This window comes from Branchiostoma lanceolatum, chromosome 5 (genome assembly GCF_035083965.1).
Source record: "Branchiostoma lanceolatum isolate klBraLanc5 chromosome 5, klBraLanc5.hap2, whole genome shotgun sequence".
In the NCBI taxonomy this organism is placed as follows: Eukaryota; Metazoa; Chordata; class Leptocardii; order Amphioxiformes; family Branchiostomatidae; genus Branchiostoma; species Branchiostoma lanceolatum.
The window spans coordinates 5,325,906-5,342,317 of record NC_089726.1 but is presented as its reverse complement, the minus strand read 5'-3'; the positions used below and the strand labels follow the sequence as shown (position 1 = coordinate 5,342,317).

The 16,412-nt window shown below is 41.3% G+C and overlaps 2 protein-coding genes across 2 annotated transcripts; one reads left to right on the top strand and one right to left on the bottom strand.

Moving 5' to 3' along the window:
- The first annotated feature begins 949 nt into the window (after positions 1-949).
- LOC136434569 (zinc finger protein 208-like) lies at positions 950-5,199 on the top strand. Its single transcript, XM_066427445.1, has one exon. The coding sequence runs from the start codon at positions 963-965 to the stop codon at positions 3,726-3,728; it is 2,766 nt and encodes a 921-aa protein (XP_066283542.1). The 5' UTR covers positions 950-962; the 3' UTR covers positions 3,729-5,199.
- A 91-nt stretch (positions 5,200-5,290) lies between these two features.
- Positions 5,291-15,660, bottom strand: LOC136434570 (cholesterol side-chain cleavage enzyme, mitochondrial-like). The gene is made up of 11 exons (XM_066427447.1): positions 15,395-15,660; positions 14,538-14,781; positions 13,912-14,067; positions 12,512-12,708; positions 11,993-12,196; positions 11,573-11,742; positions 10,369-10,535; positions 9,759-9,837; positions 8,859-9,021; positions 8,254-8,297; positions 5,291-7,769 (listed from the first exon to the last, which is right to left on the bottom strand). The coding sequence occupies exons 1-11, from the start codon at positions 15,492-15,494 to the stop codon at positions 7,656-7,658; spliced, it is 1,638 nt and encodes a 545-aa protein (XP_066283544.1). The 5' UTR covers positions 15,495-15,660; the 3' UTR covers positions 5,291-7,655.
- Positions 15,661-16,412: the final 752 nt, after the last annotated feature.

The window sequence follows — 16,412 nt, the reverse complement described above, 5'->3', positions numbered from 1 at the left end:
GTATCTTTATTCAAAGAACATAACTAAGTTTCCTACTGCCAAACGCCCCTGGCCTTGCTATCAAAACTGCATATTCTAGTTACGCTGTTCCAAGGTGTCACTTTAGTCACGTTAAGTGTTTCATGAGGTCTTGTCTTGTCGTGATACTAGACAAAACCCCGCGTGGGGCATAGTGTCTAGGACTTATGGTCAGAGGCCTTACCCAAGTGTGGCCGGTGGTGGTGGTGCACGCCGTCAACAAGAATAAAAAAAAAGTGGTGCAAAAATAAACGAACAAAGTAGTGCTGTACATTGCCACACTAGGTAAAGGCTCCTCCCCTTACAGCTGGGTGAAGCCGGGGTAACCATAATACTTGGCCACCCCAGCTTTAAAGCTATCTGTAGTCTTGGTTTCGATAAGATGTTGCGGAAGTGCATTCCATTCTATGACTGTTTTGGGGAAAAAGCTGCCTCGGTATGTTTCTGTCTTACAGGCGACTGTGGTAAAACGTTGCTGGTGTCCTCTGGTTATGTTAGTATTTCTTGTGAGGATATTGTGGATGGGGATAGCAATAAGGTTATTGACAGCTTTGTACATAAGTGAAAGCTGTCAGGTCAGGAGATCAGTCACAAAATAAGCGAACTTGGTGTAAATTTGTATCGGTACAGTACCGTACAGTACAGTACTGCATGATCCGGTATTTTGGACCTGTACGCAATCAATTTTTATGGTACAGTACCGGTACTGTCCGGTACGCAGCACTAGTCTTGACAGAGAGAGAAATGCAAATAAAGGGGGTTGCAGAGGGACCACATTTACCTCCCATGATTGTAGACAACATTCAGTGACAATTTTACATTACAGGATCAAAAGAAGTAGCCGACAATATCGATAGGGAGGACATATAATAGGTGATCCAATTACCCTATTTCTTGAATGTTGTTTTTATTGTACTTGCAGAATAGTTCCAAATATTTGTGTCATGGCGACGACAGGCAGCACACAAGGTTTGAATGATGTCACGAGAGGAGCAGCAGGGGGTTCTGCCAACAGTGTTTCCACCTGGCAAGGAGAAAGACATGAGGAGTCTGGGGAGGAGTCCAGTAGGAGAGACAAAGGTGTGAAAGTGTACAGGTGTGAGGAGTGCAGCAGGCAGTTCAGTGAGCTAGGAAGTCTGAAGAGACACATGTGGACTCACACTGGTGAGAAACCTTACAGGTGTGAGGAGTGTAGCAGTCAGTTTAGTCAGCTGAGGACCCTGAAGATTCATATGCGGACTCACACAGGCGAGAAACCATACAGATGTGAGGAGTGTAGCAGGCACTTCAGTGAACTGGGTCATCTGAAGAGACACATGGGGACTCACACAGGTGAGAAACCATACAGATGTGAGGAGTGTGGCAGGCAGTTTAGTGAGCTAAGAAGTCTGAATAGGCACATGCAGACTCACACTGGGGAGAAACCTTACAGGTGTGAGGAGTGCAGCAGTCAGTTCAGTCAGCTCAGGTCCCTGAAGATTCATATGCGGACTCACACTGGGGAGAAACCCTACAAATGTGAGGAGTGTAGCAGGCAGTTCAGTGAACTGGGTCATCTGAAGAGACACATAAGTACTCACACAGGGGAGAAACCCTACAGGTGTGAGGAATGCAGCAGGCAGTTCAGTCGCATGGGTAATCTAAAGGATCACATACTTACTCATACAGGTGAGAAACGACACAGATGTGAAGAGTGTAGCAAGCAGTTCAGTCGCATGGGTAATCTAAAGGTTCACATGCGCACTCACACAGGTGAGAAACCATACAGATGTGAGAAGTGTAGCAGGCAGTTCAGTGAACTGTGTCATCTGAAGAGACACATGGGGACTCACACAGGTGAGAAACCGTACAGATGTGAGGAGTGTAGCAGGCACTTCAGTCAGCTCAGGTCCCTGCAGATTCATATGCGGTCTCACACAGGTGAGAAACCCTACAAATGTGAGGAGTGTAGCAGGCAGTTCAGTGAACTGGGTCATCTAAAGAGACACATATTAAGTACTCACACAGGGGAGAAACCTTACAGTTGTGAGGAGTGCAGCAGTCAGTTTAGTCAGCTGAGGACCCTGAAGATTCATATGCGGACTCACACAGGCGAGAAACCCTACAGATGTGAGGAGTGTAGCAGGCAGTTCAGTATTCTCGGTCATCTAAAGAGACACATGCGGACTCACACAGGCGAGAAACCCTACAGGTGTGAGGAATGCAGCAGGCAGTTCAGTCGCATGGGTAATCTAAAGGATCACATACTTACTCATACAGGTGAGAAACGACACAGATGTGAAGAGTGTAGCAAGCAGTTCAGTCGCATGGGTAATCTAAAGGTTCACATGCGCACTCACACAGGTGAGAAACCATACAGATGTGAGGAGTGTAGCAGGCAGTTCAGTGAACTGGGTCATCTGAAGAGACACATGGGGACTCACACAGGTGAGAAACCATACAGATGTGAGGAGTGTAGCAGGCAGTTTAGTGAGCTAAGAAGTCTGAATAGGCACATGCAGACTCACACTGGGGAGAAACCTTACAAGTGTGAGGAGTGCAGCAGTCAGTTCAGTCAGCTCAGGTCCCTGAAGATTCATATGCGGACTCACACTGGGGAAAAACCCTACAAATGTGAGGAGTGTAGCAGGCAGTTCAGTGAACTGGGTCATCTGAAGAGACACATAAGTACTCACACAGGGGAGAAACCTTACAGGTGTGAGGAGTGTAGCAGTCAGTTTAGTCAGCTGAGGACCCTGAAGATTCATATGCGGACTCACACTGGGGAGAAACCCTACAGATGTGAGGAGTGTGGCAGGCAGTTCAGTATTCTGGGTCATCTAAAGAGACACATGCGTACTCACACAGGGGAGAAACCCTACAGGTGTGAGGAATGCAGCAGGCAGTTCAGTCGCATGGGTAATCTAAAGGATCACATACTTACTCATACAGGTGAGAAACGACACAGATGTGAAGAGTGTAGCAAGCAGTTCAGTCGCATGGGTAATCTAAAGGCTCACATGCGCACTCACACAGGTGAGAAACCATACAGATGTGAGGAGTGTAGCAGGCAGTTCAGTGAACTGGGTCATCTGAAGAGACACATGGGGACTCACACAGGTGAGAAACCGTACAGATGTGAGGAGTGTAGCAGGCAGTTTAGTGAGCTAAGAAGTCTGAATAGGCACATGCGGACTCACACTGGGGAGAAACCTTACAGGTGTGAGGAGTGCAGCAGTCAGTTCAGTCAGCTCAGGTCCCTGCAGATTCATATGCGGTCTCACACAGGCGAGAAACCCTACAAATGTGAGGAGTGTAGCAGGCAGTTCAGTATTCTGGGTCATCTAAAGAGACACATAAGTACTCACACAGGGGAGAGACCCTACAGGTGTGAGGAATGCAGCAGGCAGTTCAGTCGCATGGGTAATCTAAAGGATCACATACTTACTCATACAGGTGAGAAACGACACAGATGTGAAGAGTGTAGCAAGCAGTTCAGTCGCATGGGTAATCTAAAGGTTCACATGCGCACTCACACAGGTGAGAAACCATACAGATGTGAGGAGTGTAGCAGGCAGTTCAGTGAACTGGGTCATCTGAAGAGACACATGGGGACTCACACAGGTGAGAAACCATACAGATGTGAGGAGTGTAGCAGGCAGTTCAGTGAACTGGGTCATCTGAAGAGACACATGGGGACTCACACGGGTGAGAAATCCTACAGATGTTAGGAATGCAGCAGGTATTTCAGTAAGCTAGGAAGTCTGAATAGGCACATGCATACTCAGTCACACAGGGGAGAAGTGAGGAGTGCAGCAGGCAGTTCTATGGGCTTAGGTATAAGTATTGATTAAAAGAACTACATGCGTACTCACACAGGAGTGCAGCAGGCAGTTCAGCAGGCTAGATAATCTCAAAGGCACCCAGAGCATTTTATGAGGCTTGAAAACTGGAAATATTCAGTTATACAGTTGCTGTCATCTTTATGAAATGGATATTTAATGCTACTGTTAACCACAATTGAGTGATGATTTCATGTCAGAAGTGTCAAAAAGCAGCACAAAAATAAGCTACATGGTGATCCCTTTAGTTTCACGCGCCTAGTGTAATTGACCGATCCCATAGCCCCACACACCTACGTATACGTCAAAGGGTAGAAATACAAAATGAAAACATAAAAATTCAAATATTTGATGGACATGCAGTCACTCTCTCATTGGTCGAACTGCTAATTGTAATGGACAGTCAGGATCAGTCTATTAGCGCTTGGATTCCCTATTAATTCTCACCACACAAAGACATCGCAGCTTTGCTCCTTGAATGTCTGTATGAATTGGTATAGTGTTATTGAACATTACTATGTGTAGGAATGACTAGAAATTCTCTGCTCTGGGTGCCTTTAAGAAGTACATACAGTCTCGCAAGGCCAGACCACTTAACAGGCAAGTTGTTTAGCACAAGCAATTTTCACGATTGATATGCAGACGAACAATGCGTAAGCATGTTTTGGGTGTAGAAAGCAGCACATTCTTATTATTTTGGTTACTTCCAAATGACAGGTTTGAATGCTGAATGTATAGCATGCATCGTATATGACAAGGCCACCAAATAAATAATGACAGGGTGATGATTTATGTCGTTTATTTGTATTTCTACAGCTACACTGTATCCATGGTAGACGTAATGTAGCGGTTCATAATCAACGTCACACTGATCGTACTCTTGTTTTGTACCACCTGTAGCAACCATTCTTGGGTGCAGCACAACAGATTGATGTCGTAAAACTACTAAAAGAAGTTCAAACATTTAATTTATGAGCACTGCTTTTTTGACATGTTATTTATGATATAAGTTATGATTATTATCTGCCTATTGATTCATCATATCGAAGCTGGGAGTCGGAAAATTTTGTTATATTCTAAAGTTAACATGTTAAATAGCATCTAGAGTAGAGTTAGTACAAAGTATTTGTATTTGCAGAGACATCACTGATGTTTTTTTCTCAGAAGTTCTCTGACAGTTGCATATCATTGCACTTATTATTCTGTGTAGCATTTTTCTAATATTATTCTTAGTTAAGTTGATCCATACTTTATTTTTTGTTCAATGGTTTGTTTAACAATGATATTCTAGAGGCATCCGTGAGATAATGGCTTGTTCAGGGAATGTCGTTATTAGTGTTACAGTTTCTTAGTTTTCATGTACAGGTAAGTAGTAAGTTAGTATTTTCCTTTTTACTTTTCCAAGCTAGTTGGAAATAGTCACTGTTGAGTGAAATCAAACAAGCCAAAACGATGGGGAAAATGTTTTTATTCAATGATGTAATGATGATATAAGCTTGTAGAGGCATCTGTCAACTAGTCAACCAAAGTTGACATTGTCTAAGGGATTCTCTACCGGACGTACATAGCATATATATGGTAGCAAATATTTTTCCTAATATAGCTATTAGTGGTCCTTACAATACTTTTTTGTTGTGTTAATTAATGACTTGATGATATAACTTAAAGAGGCACCCATCAGGTAATGGTTATTTAAGGTTAGGTTAGAAGACTTAAGTGTTCTAGTTTCTTGGTTAGCATTTAGTTTGTTGAGTTTTGCATACCTACTTGAAGAAGTCAACTTTTGAGTGAAATAAAACAACCCATAAAGATAAAGACTGTCTGTTTTGTTTTGTCCAATGGTGTGATGTGGAGATTGCATGTAGAACTTGCATGTAGAGGCAGGGCTCGAAATTCATTTTTGGAAATAGGTGCACCCAACCCAAAAAATTAGGTGCACAGAAAGAATTTTAGGTGCACCACAAAATAAAGTTGAATGTCAGCAAAACATAATTACAAAGTTTAACGCTCTTAAGAACTTCAATCGGTAATTCTATAGCTAACTTCAAATTTTCAAACAAGTAATACATGTACATCAAAGAAAGTACAACTGTTACAAAAGGTTATTTTGCTTACATTTCAAGAATATTCTGTATGCTAGTGTACAATAGTACCTTTACCCTATAGCCTGCAAAGATATCTAGGTGCACCAGTGCACCCACAGTCAAAAATTAGGTGCACAGCTCCAATTTTGGGTGCACACAGGTGCACATGCACCCACTATTTCGAGCCCTGAGAGTTGATCCAACGTTAGGTCAGACCGTGTCATAGTTTACAGCCTTATTATTGAAGAAGTAGCTGTTATTATAAAATCAGTGAAAAACCACAATCTTCATACTTGGTTAAAAGATCATAGATTTAAGTAACAGTATACGTGTATACAATATTTATACAAAGTGGGCTACAGATAAGCTGGTATGTTACACTGGTGTGTTATGCCGAAGGGCGGTTATACCGGCTATATAGATACAGATACAGAAATACACTTTGCAGACAATTTTGCTATCGTAGAATAAAAGCCAAACAATTTGACAAGCTACATGTAAAATAGACTCTTATAGAGTGATATAATTTAATCGTTACCCCTGGAAAAATACTATGAAACTCAGACGTTTCGGGCGTCCGTCCGATCGCCCTTTGTTAATGAAGAGAATGATGTTTACATACAGAAGCATCAAGAATATTCTTTCGTTCTAAATGAGACTAAAGTTTCATTGTATTTTTCCAGTGGTAACGATTAAATTATTATTATTATTACTCTATTGCTGACCTGGATGATTCACATACATGTAAAATAACGCAGGCTTAGTATAATGAATCACATATTGCAGAAAACAGAAATTTCAAGTTTCAAGCCCTGAAAAATATATTACAGATTAACATTTTGATAAAGCCTTTCAGTGCAGAGAGCAAGCAACAAAATGTAAATATACAGTCAAACGTGCCCAGGGCGACTACCCGGAGGCCAACCAAAATCGCTTGAAGAGGATCTACTCAATATATTTCCAAGTTGAGGTGTTAATGTACAGCTTTACATAGATGTACTTTCATAATTATCATATGAAAATACAACCCCTGCATGGTATACATTGAAAAATATATTAAAGAATGTCTAGAAGTTAGAAACTCCTCCATTGATTGTAAAATCCCATTGTCATCCCATACTCCTAGTACTACACCATATTGTATTAGATATATTGATTAGCCTTATAGAATGTTATCAATGTACCAGTTGATGCCATACTAGTACTTTGTACCTTGTACAATTGTTGTGCAATAAAGTTATTATTCATTATAGGAATATAAAAGCATAATGTAATAAGATACAAGTCTGAATAATGGTTTCCAAATATTGGTTCTGAGATGTAAAAAGGAGATATCTTTTTTAAAAATCTATTCTCATACTACGGTAGTAATAGGACATTGAATATCATACATGATTATCCGCATGAAAGCTCATCTGTGTTGGTAGAGTACATATTGGAAATTTAAACTATAATCCAACATAACAAAACAATATAATTCCCGGCGTTCAACGCAGTGATTCGAACATCTGACGAAGGTTGGAGTTCCAGCTGAAAATTTATGGTTAGTTCAACTTCCTTGTGTTGGATTATAGTTTAAATTTCCAATATATACATGATTATCAATGAATGAATGACCTAGCATACTCTAGTGCTGTCGACTTGCTCTGGTTTCTTGGTAATTGTATAAGTGTAGGAGGCTGTATCGTTAGTTAAGGGTGGTTTATCAAAGGCTGTAAGAAATGGGCACCCTTCACTGCCTCTCCATGAAGCAAATGTCCATTTTCTCCGCTGGCATCAGAATCCCTTTCGTCATGGCGGGGACGACTCGTGGGTTCCTCTGCTTCATTACGAACTGCTGGCAAATCTGGGGTAAAGACATGATGGATTTTAAAAAAAACATGACTTGAATCTAGGAATCAGAGTTGGACTTTCTTGTACACAAACAACATCCTGTGTTTACCTACTACTTTTTGGTATATTTCTAGATTATTTATTAAAATTATGTTGAATTCTTTTACATTATCTATTAAGGAAAAGTCAACGTCATACACACAAAAAAACACACACATGAAGCCAAATATTACTGAACGAGATTAACGTTATCCTCTAGCTTTTTTTTTGTTTCAGTCAGGGGGCTAGAAGTGTCTGTGATTTCTTCCACCAAAGAAGTTCCAGCCACGATTAACCCTCAACTGAAACCTCTGCGTAGAAAATAGAATTATTTATCCTTCATATTAAACACAGTTTGAGTAGTCCTTGAAGCTGTAATGCTATCAATCTTGTCACAAAAAATTATCTTAACTCTAGTGTAAGGATTTGAATTTCAGCAAACAGTAAGTTCTATTTACCTTTGCGAGGAGAACCTGCAACTCTGTTTCCGCCACTCGTCGTCCTACAAATGGAATATTTTGAAAAACATATTTATTTCAGATTCCACAAGAGTCATGATGGAACATTTGGTCGTGTCGGTGTTTCCAGCCTAGTTTTAATATTGATATACCCAAAGTGCGTAAAAAAGAATATGTGTTACTTTGCCGTAAAGCATTGTCAGACTTCCTGAATTTACCGTTAAGCATAGCCGGCCCTCCTAAATTTACCATTAAAGCATTGCCAGTATTCCCCATGCAGACCCTCATCTGATATTCATTTCTCAAGACTGGTGGAACTTCATATGTAACTTTGCCGTAAAGCATTGTCAGACTTCCTGAGCTTACCGTTAAGCATTGCCAGTATTCCCCATGCAGACCCTCATCTGATATTCATTTCTCAAGACTGGTGGAACTTCATAATTCTGTACTTTGATACACCTAAAGTGAAGCTTTGTCAGATACAAGAAAACTTCATTTTGTTTACTAAATAAAAGTCCAGTAGCTGTTACTTTTGCAATGGGCAGCTCAGCTTACAATGTATAGATCTGCATATAACAATGTTTCAACTACAATACAATACTTGCCAATGCAACTGCGAGTCCCAAAGCCGAACGGCAGGTAGGCGTAGGGATGGGTCTCCACGTAGTCTTCTGCACCCCTCAGCCAACGCTCGGGTCTGTACTCCTCTGGGTCTCTGTAGAGCCGTGGATCTCGTGCCATGTCATACACGCTCAACATCACAACGGTCTGTTTTGAAATAACGAGGAAAGATACAGAAAAAGTCAGTTTCTGATTCATTTGGCATGGTTTTATAACTGCAGTCGCATCATCATAAGCTACATGTACAAAAGAGAATTTTTGCTATTTATTAGTTAGACAGCCATGTTGGTGTCCTTGATTTGCATTTCAATGGACTGTGTAGACTGCATTTTAACAATTTTGTGGGCAAGTTTGTGCATATTCTTCAGGTGATACTATTCTCTTTTGCAAGCTATACACACTTACCGGTAATATGAGAGTTTATTTCAGAGGGTCAGAATATCAGAAGACCTCTATTAAAGATATCTGAAAATGTGCGTATTGTGGCTTGATGCAAACTTCTGAATACTAGGTGACAATCAATATGACTGATGATAAAGTTCTGCAGAAGCTGTTATCCTAACCTTTACTACCATTCTTTTTGATCATTAAAACAGAAATGCTGCTTAGCAGTGCTTTACCCATAAGTTTGCTGAAATCTCTGTATTGTTCATACTGTAACTGTGCATTGATCTCATGATGATACAAGCTACTAGGTGACAATCAAATTAACAATGTGCCAAAAGATAAAAATTGTAAATCTAAGCTACTTAGGTGACAATCAATTTGACTGATTACAAAGAACTGTGGAAGCTGTTATTGTCCAACATACAATACCTCTGCTTACACTCTCCCTTTGATCATTAAAACGAAAATGCTGCTTATATAGCACTAGCAGTGCTTACCTTTGCTGGAATCTCATACCCCATCAGAACAGTGTCCTGCTGAACCACACGAGTTACGGCGAAGGCAACGGGATGCAACCTATATGTCAAGCAATTACAACAAAAATACATGTGGTTGGACTGTGAAACATAGATTGAAACAATGAGAGTGTTGCCAACATTTTGAAGAGTAAGAAAATATAACTTAATGCACATATCCCTGAGGCGCAAGCGGTGACGCAATCCCGCTTGGGATTGGCAATATTCTGTGGATCTGTTGGCCGGAGTTTGATCAAAAGGTCGTCCCTAGCTCTGACTTGTTGTAAGGATTTGCCTTCGTCATTTCGTATATGGTGACGTAAATCTGGCAGCCCAGTGTACTCAAGAAAGCCTCAGGCTTAAGCTTCAAGCCTCAAACCTCTGAATGTAAAATAACCCAACACACGTTAGCTAGTACCACAATGATAAATGTTTTCAACGAGGTTATATACCATCCTTATTGTGTTGGCTTTTTTTTACACGTCCAGAGGTTTGATGCTTGAGGCTTACAACTTTAGTTCCCTCATACACTGGGCCGTCGACTTTATGTCACCATCTGAAATGATAAAGTATGAAATATAATACATTTCACCTCAGTGTCTCCTTGACAACAGCCTTATAGAGGCGCAGGTTCTTCAGGTGATCATAGGTGATGACCTCGTCCTGACCTATGACCTCTGTGACCTCCTGATACAGCTTGTCCTGCAGGTCAGGTCGGCGGCACAGCTCATACAGGGTCCACAGGAGAGTGTTGGATGTCTGTCATAGGTGCAGTACAACAGAATAACACTCAAAACTTGACATGGCGTTTTCCTGAATCTTTCCAAGCTACTTCACATGTTAAATTGCGCATGCACATTATAGGTAATACAATTTGTATGTCAAAGTTGAAGGTCATAGGTGAACAACATGACTAACATTCTCAAAATGAATGGACAAATTGCACACAAAGACTGAGATTTACACGTCTTATTATTAACCTGTTGACCAGCTTTTGATATGACCTCATTTGCACAATGTGGCAGGGTGGCTGGGGGAGTTAAATGTGATCATAAATATGTATTAAAGCCTGGATGTGTATGATTATCATGCACTGGGATAATCAAAGCCAAATGTAGTAAGCTAGATCACAGTTTGAACTGCACATACGCGAAGGCAAAGGTCAAGACCCCTGACCTCTTAACAGTTCTTGTCTAGACCATATGATACATCATATTACATGTCCAGACAATGTCTCATGATCAGTACCTTCAACTTTGACATACTGCCTACAGTTCACATTACGTATACGTGCATGAGCATGGTTTATACCATGAAGCGGCTTACATACTAAGATTTATTGTGAAGCGGCTTACATACTAAGAATCAGGCAAATACCATGTTAAGTTGCAGAAAGTAACTATAGTATATGATGAGTATATAATTCAAGATATGTAACAAAGTAATTAACTTTACACAATTATTCATTTCCTTCTCAGCAGTGATGTTAAGTTCTTGAAAATAGTGTTAACTCGTTAGTTGACGGACAATGCATACATTCATGTCAGAGCTTACATCGATTCATGTCATAGGAGACGAAAGATACTGTAACAGTTACAGTATCACAACAATTAAAACTACGGATATTTCTAATTCTAACTTAGGCCACACCAATTTAATTTCTTGGTTAATGGATTTTTATTTTTTTTTTGAATAAAAAATTTGGGCCAGCCTTCCTGTTTTCATGATCTTTTTTTCTATTTTTTTTTTTAAAATAAAAATCTGTTAACCAAGAAATTAAATTGGTCTGGCCTTACAGTGTCGATGGCTGCTCCCATCAGCTCGATGGTGTTGGCGTAGATTTCCTCCTTGGTGAGTTTGTCGCTGCTGCTGATGAACGACAGGAAGTCCAGCTGCCCCTCGTCTGCCTCACCTCTGACCTCACGCTCCGCAGCTCTCTCAAGCTGACGGTCCATCACTTTCTCTCCTGTATAAAAGGAAGTAGACAAAATTAAACAACAGTTCAAATATCTCATACTTCTGTGAAATATTTTAAGTCTCTTTTAATGTTTGTCTTGTTCAATTATAGTTGATTAATTATGCAAATAAGGTTTTGATTAAACATTACATGTACAAGTGTCCATTGACCACTTAACTGTACTTAACTGTACTGTGAATTCGACTTGCATATAGAAAATAGATACCGAAACTGAAAAACACAAACCATTAGAACTCACCTATCCGGAACACAGTGTCCCAAGCCTGCTTGTTCCTTTGCCAACTCTTGGTGTTTAGACGCTTGTTGAGGTGTGAATCTGGTGTCATTGCTGGTACGAGGGAGTCGAATACGCCGTGCATACCATCGATGAAGTCCTGCGCATCTTGGGGGATGTTATCCTGAAGGAGCCCCATACGCTCGTTGAACAAAACCGCTGAGATAGCTGAAATTATGATTAATATAACAAAGGTATTACGGTATATTAAGGTATAACTCATCACATGCCTTTTTTTGTGGGAACATTGAACATATCTTAGACTGTGTTGTTAGAAGATATGATGAAAGTTAAAACTGTTACCCCCCCCAAAAAAGACAGACTCCTTGGTTAAAATAGAGTATTTTGCTCACTCTATAGATCTTTGTTTTAATGAAGCAGGCCAGTGCTGCAGACCACAATGTTGGTGTCCTTGATTTGTGTTTCAATGGATCATAGCTCATTATCAAGTGTACACAGCATAATAAAATAAAACAACCTTACACTCCAGAGCCCATTTGAAGAGCTCATTTTCAAGGTCGAGTACTTCTGTGCCATCCGGTCCAGCCCGGATGGATCTGATACGCTGGAGCATGTCGGACGCTACGTCGTCGATCTTCAACACGTACGTTGCTATGCTCTGGGGGCGGAGCATCGGGCGGCTTATCACCGTACGGTTCTTGTGCCATTTCTTGTCATTGCTAAGGAGGAAAGGGGGGGGAGAGCAATCATAACATTTCAGCAGATCTCAGTAAGACAAGGCAATCAGAAATAGAGTCTCAGAGGGTAATCAAGTGCCCTCTGGCAGAACATATAGAATCTGCACTGCTCACCCTGGCAGAACATACAGAAACTGCACGGCTCCCTCTGGCAGTACATAGAGAAACTGTACTGCTCCCTCTAGCAGAACATACAGAAACTGCACTGCTCTCTCTAGCAGAACATACAGAAACTGCACTGCTCTCTCTAGCAGAACATACAGAAACTGTACTGCTCCCTCTAGCAGAACATACAGAAACTGTACTGCTCTCTCTAGCAGAACATACAGAAACTGCACTGATCCCTCTGGCAGAACATACAGAAACTGCACTGGTCCCTCTGGCAGTACAAACAGAAACTGCACTGGTCCCTCTGGCAGAGCATTCATGAACTGCACGGCTCCCTCTGGTAGTACATACAGAAACTGCACTGCTCCCTCTGGCAGAACAAACAGAAACTGCACTGCTCCCTCTGGCAGAACATACAGAAACTGCACTGTGCCCTCTGGCAGAACATATAGAAACTGCAGTACATGCACACTGAGACAAGCAAAAACAATCCCTTGCAGTAAAGAAGTGACGAGATTGGCATGAATGTGTCTGATGTAATTTTCAATGGTTGTGTGTCGAACACAAGAGTTGTGACGTTGTCTATGTTAGAATTTACATCTTTTTCACGGCTCTTCCAACATAGATTTGTAATGGTTATAATCATACTACAGAACTTAGCATAACAATGGTTCAAACTTCAAAATACATGATACAGAATCAGTTATTTTCTTGACAAACAACTTACCACTGGGGATAATATGCGAGTTCTAACACGGGCCAAGGTTCTCTAATGCCGGCAAGGGAGTTTCCCTGCCGAGGGACAACCGCCTCTCTATTGGGGTCTACGGGACGCAGCAGTTCACAAGTCCATGTCGATTACCCCTGAGTGTTTTTTAATTTCCCTTTGCTGGGCCCAATCGGGAGCAGGCTGGATAGAGAGAGAGGCGGTCGTCCCTCGGCTACATAACTCCCTTGGCAGCGAAACTCCCTTGCCAGCATTAGAGAACCTTTGCCCGTGTTAGAACTCGCGTCACCCCCCTCCCCCAAATATATACGCCTCCGTTCTAGAAAGCCTGCAAAGGAGGCTAGACTTACCCGAGTAAGACAGCCAATTCTTTGCCAGCGTCTTCCCTGTGCAGTCTCCATGGTGTGATGTCGAGCCGTTCAGGATACTTCCCCTCCACCTTAAACACCTCTCGGGCAGCATCTGGGTCACATATGTTAACCATGTCCATGCTTCCAAATTTATTCCTGTGGATACATGCAGAGAACTTAACATCATTTTAAAGATCAACTCTCATGATTTTGCATGGTACTGTAACAGTGGGGATCAACCTCCACTAACTGACCAGTCTAACTGGTCCGGACCTTTTAGCCTAGTGGTTAGCGTGTTGAATTCACAAGCCGTGGGGATAGGGATCGGCGTGAGTTCAAATCCCGGGAGCGGCTTACTCGACCCTTTGGGTTTTTACAGTACCATATATTATAAGACCACCACATTGTAAAATAAAAACAGTGAACTCAAAAAGAGCTGAAATATTACTGCAGCATCAGTTGATGCATGCACACTTCAGATAATCATGGTATCCATTTTAAGAGTTGACGTTAAAACCAGGCCTAAGGTTTCTATTAAAAAATTTAAAGATAATGAATTCAAATTTTTTGTTTGAAATTGAAAATTATGTAAGTTACTAGAAGCTTGGCAATATCTTTCCTCTCACCTGAAGATGGGGCCATATGCCTTAAACATTTGGCCGATCATCACATGGCTTTTTAGTTGTGCTTTTCTGGACAGATTTCCAGTACACAAGGCCACCAGCATCTTCAGAACGACCGGCAGTCCTTTCATCGGCTCAGGCAGAGCCGAGAATGGCTTGACCGGTACCGGTGCCTCTAGGTCTTGTTGGGAGGCTGCCTGGGATCCAGAGGAGTACATCTGACTGGGAGCCTGGCATCTCATTAGGCCTATAAACATAATGTTGGATATCAGAATTAAAATTCGTATTGGCATCTATAAGTCTGTTGAATTCCTGACTCTATAAGAAGAATAGTGCATCTGCATGCGAATATAGTCTGTGCTCTGTGCTCTTCACCCATCCTGCGAGATCTTATGCGTAAACAATTCTTCACATCTAAACGTGCTTGCGCTTTCCTTGGAATGTAAACATCTGATTCTGACCTTACCCACAATCCCCTGCAGCACTGGAAGGTGCCTAATCATAACTTCAACTATGATAATATAACGTTAGTTCTCAAAGTTTACTAAGATTCAATCAATCAAGTTGACAGTTATAAATATATATATATATATATATTCTATGTCATCCAACACGAAAAAGATGTATTTGTATTCAGCCTCCTTCGCAGACTTCTTCGCCATGGAGCGCCGGCGCTAAGTTTTTAAACAAAACATGTTTTACAAGAATGTGATTAAATAAACCGCGAGTGGCAGCATGGATGCACTGACATGTATCATTGTATCACTGAGATCTTTCTACTATAAGATTTGCGTAAATTGGCCTCTGGACTATTTGTTAACTCGTGTTTGTATATACAAAATCTCCAGCTAACACCGTACCTTGCGAAGTGGCTCCCCGGTGCACGCGGTGAAAGTGCAGCCATCTCCCGACAATCGTCAGTACCGCCACCCGCTGTTTCAGACCCCGGATCCTGAGCATACCGCTACATCTACTGCACCTGGAATATACCGCAACCTGTCCTGCCCTTCCTTTTAAACCAGCGTTAACGTGTGGACACTGACACTGTGTTTTATTCTGAGTTATGACGACTAAAAAATTCAAAGAGTCCACTAGGACGTTGACATGTCCGTGACCTTCGACCTAAATAAGTTTTGTCGCCAGGTTAAAACTGCCATCTAGCGAATGCGTTGGGGATGGCATATGTTTCGGAGATCACTAGTAGTACAGCACTGTACCTGCAATAGATTGCTCGCCTTTGATTCGGGCGGTTCAATCCCCGGTCGGGTCATGAATGTGTGAACTGTTTTTCTGCTTAGCAGTCAGCACTATTAGTTGAACACACATCGGCACAACTACCAGTGGACTGCTGTAGTGCTTGCACAACTATACATGTGTGGCCCAAGGGCTACAGAGACGGCGATGGGCACAAAAGGTGTTTGGAGGATGTTAACCATATTTTTGAAACTAACAAAATTTATTTTACTTTTTCACTGAAATCACAATCTTTTCACTACCTGGTAAAAAAAGTTAGCAGCTTTCTTATGATTCAATAATGGTATTGTTGATGAGCAGGGCATTTATGTGCTCATATCTAACTCTTATTTGCATGATATAACTACAGTGAAACCACCAAAAAGTGTAACATACGGCACCTACTGTTTTGTAGTTTGGTGAATACTAGGATGTACCACTTAATTAACTCTTATTGATTAGTGTTAAGGGCTCTTTGCCGGCGTGTCATAAAACTTGGAACCTCTCTGAAAGATTGCAATTGCAAGTCGGGTTAGCGACAACTATCAGCATTCAAACCCTCATCCTCTGTATCCAGAGTTTGAAAGTAATCTCCAAACCAAGTATGCTACTACAATTGTAACATATCTGTGACTAAAAAATATC

Excerpts from the sequence above, each read along its gene's own strand:
- LOC136434569 (XM_066427445.1), top strand. The coding sequence starts at position 963 with ATGGCGACGACAGGCAGCACACAAGGTTTGAATGATGTCACGAGAGGA.
- LOC136434570 (XM_066427447.1), bottom strand. The coding sequence starts at position 15,494 with ATGCTCAGGATCCGGGGTCTGAAACAGCGGGTGGCGGTACTGACGATT. Across the intron at positions 14,068-14,537 it reads GCATATGGCCCCATCTTCAG|GAATAAATTTGGAAGCATGG; the intron begins GTGAGAGGAAAG and ends ATGTATCCACAG. Across the intron at positions 12,197-12,511 it reads CTTCAAATGGGCTCTGGAGT|CTATCTCAGCGGTTTTGTTC; the intron begins GTAAGGTTGTTT and ends TCATAATTTCAG.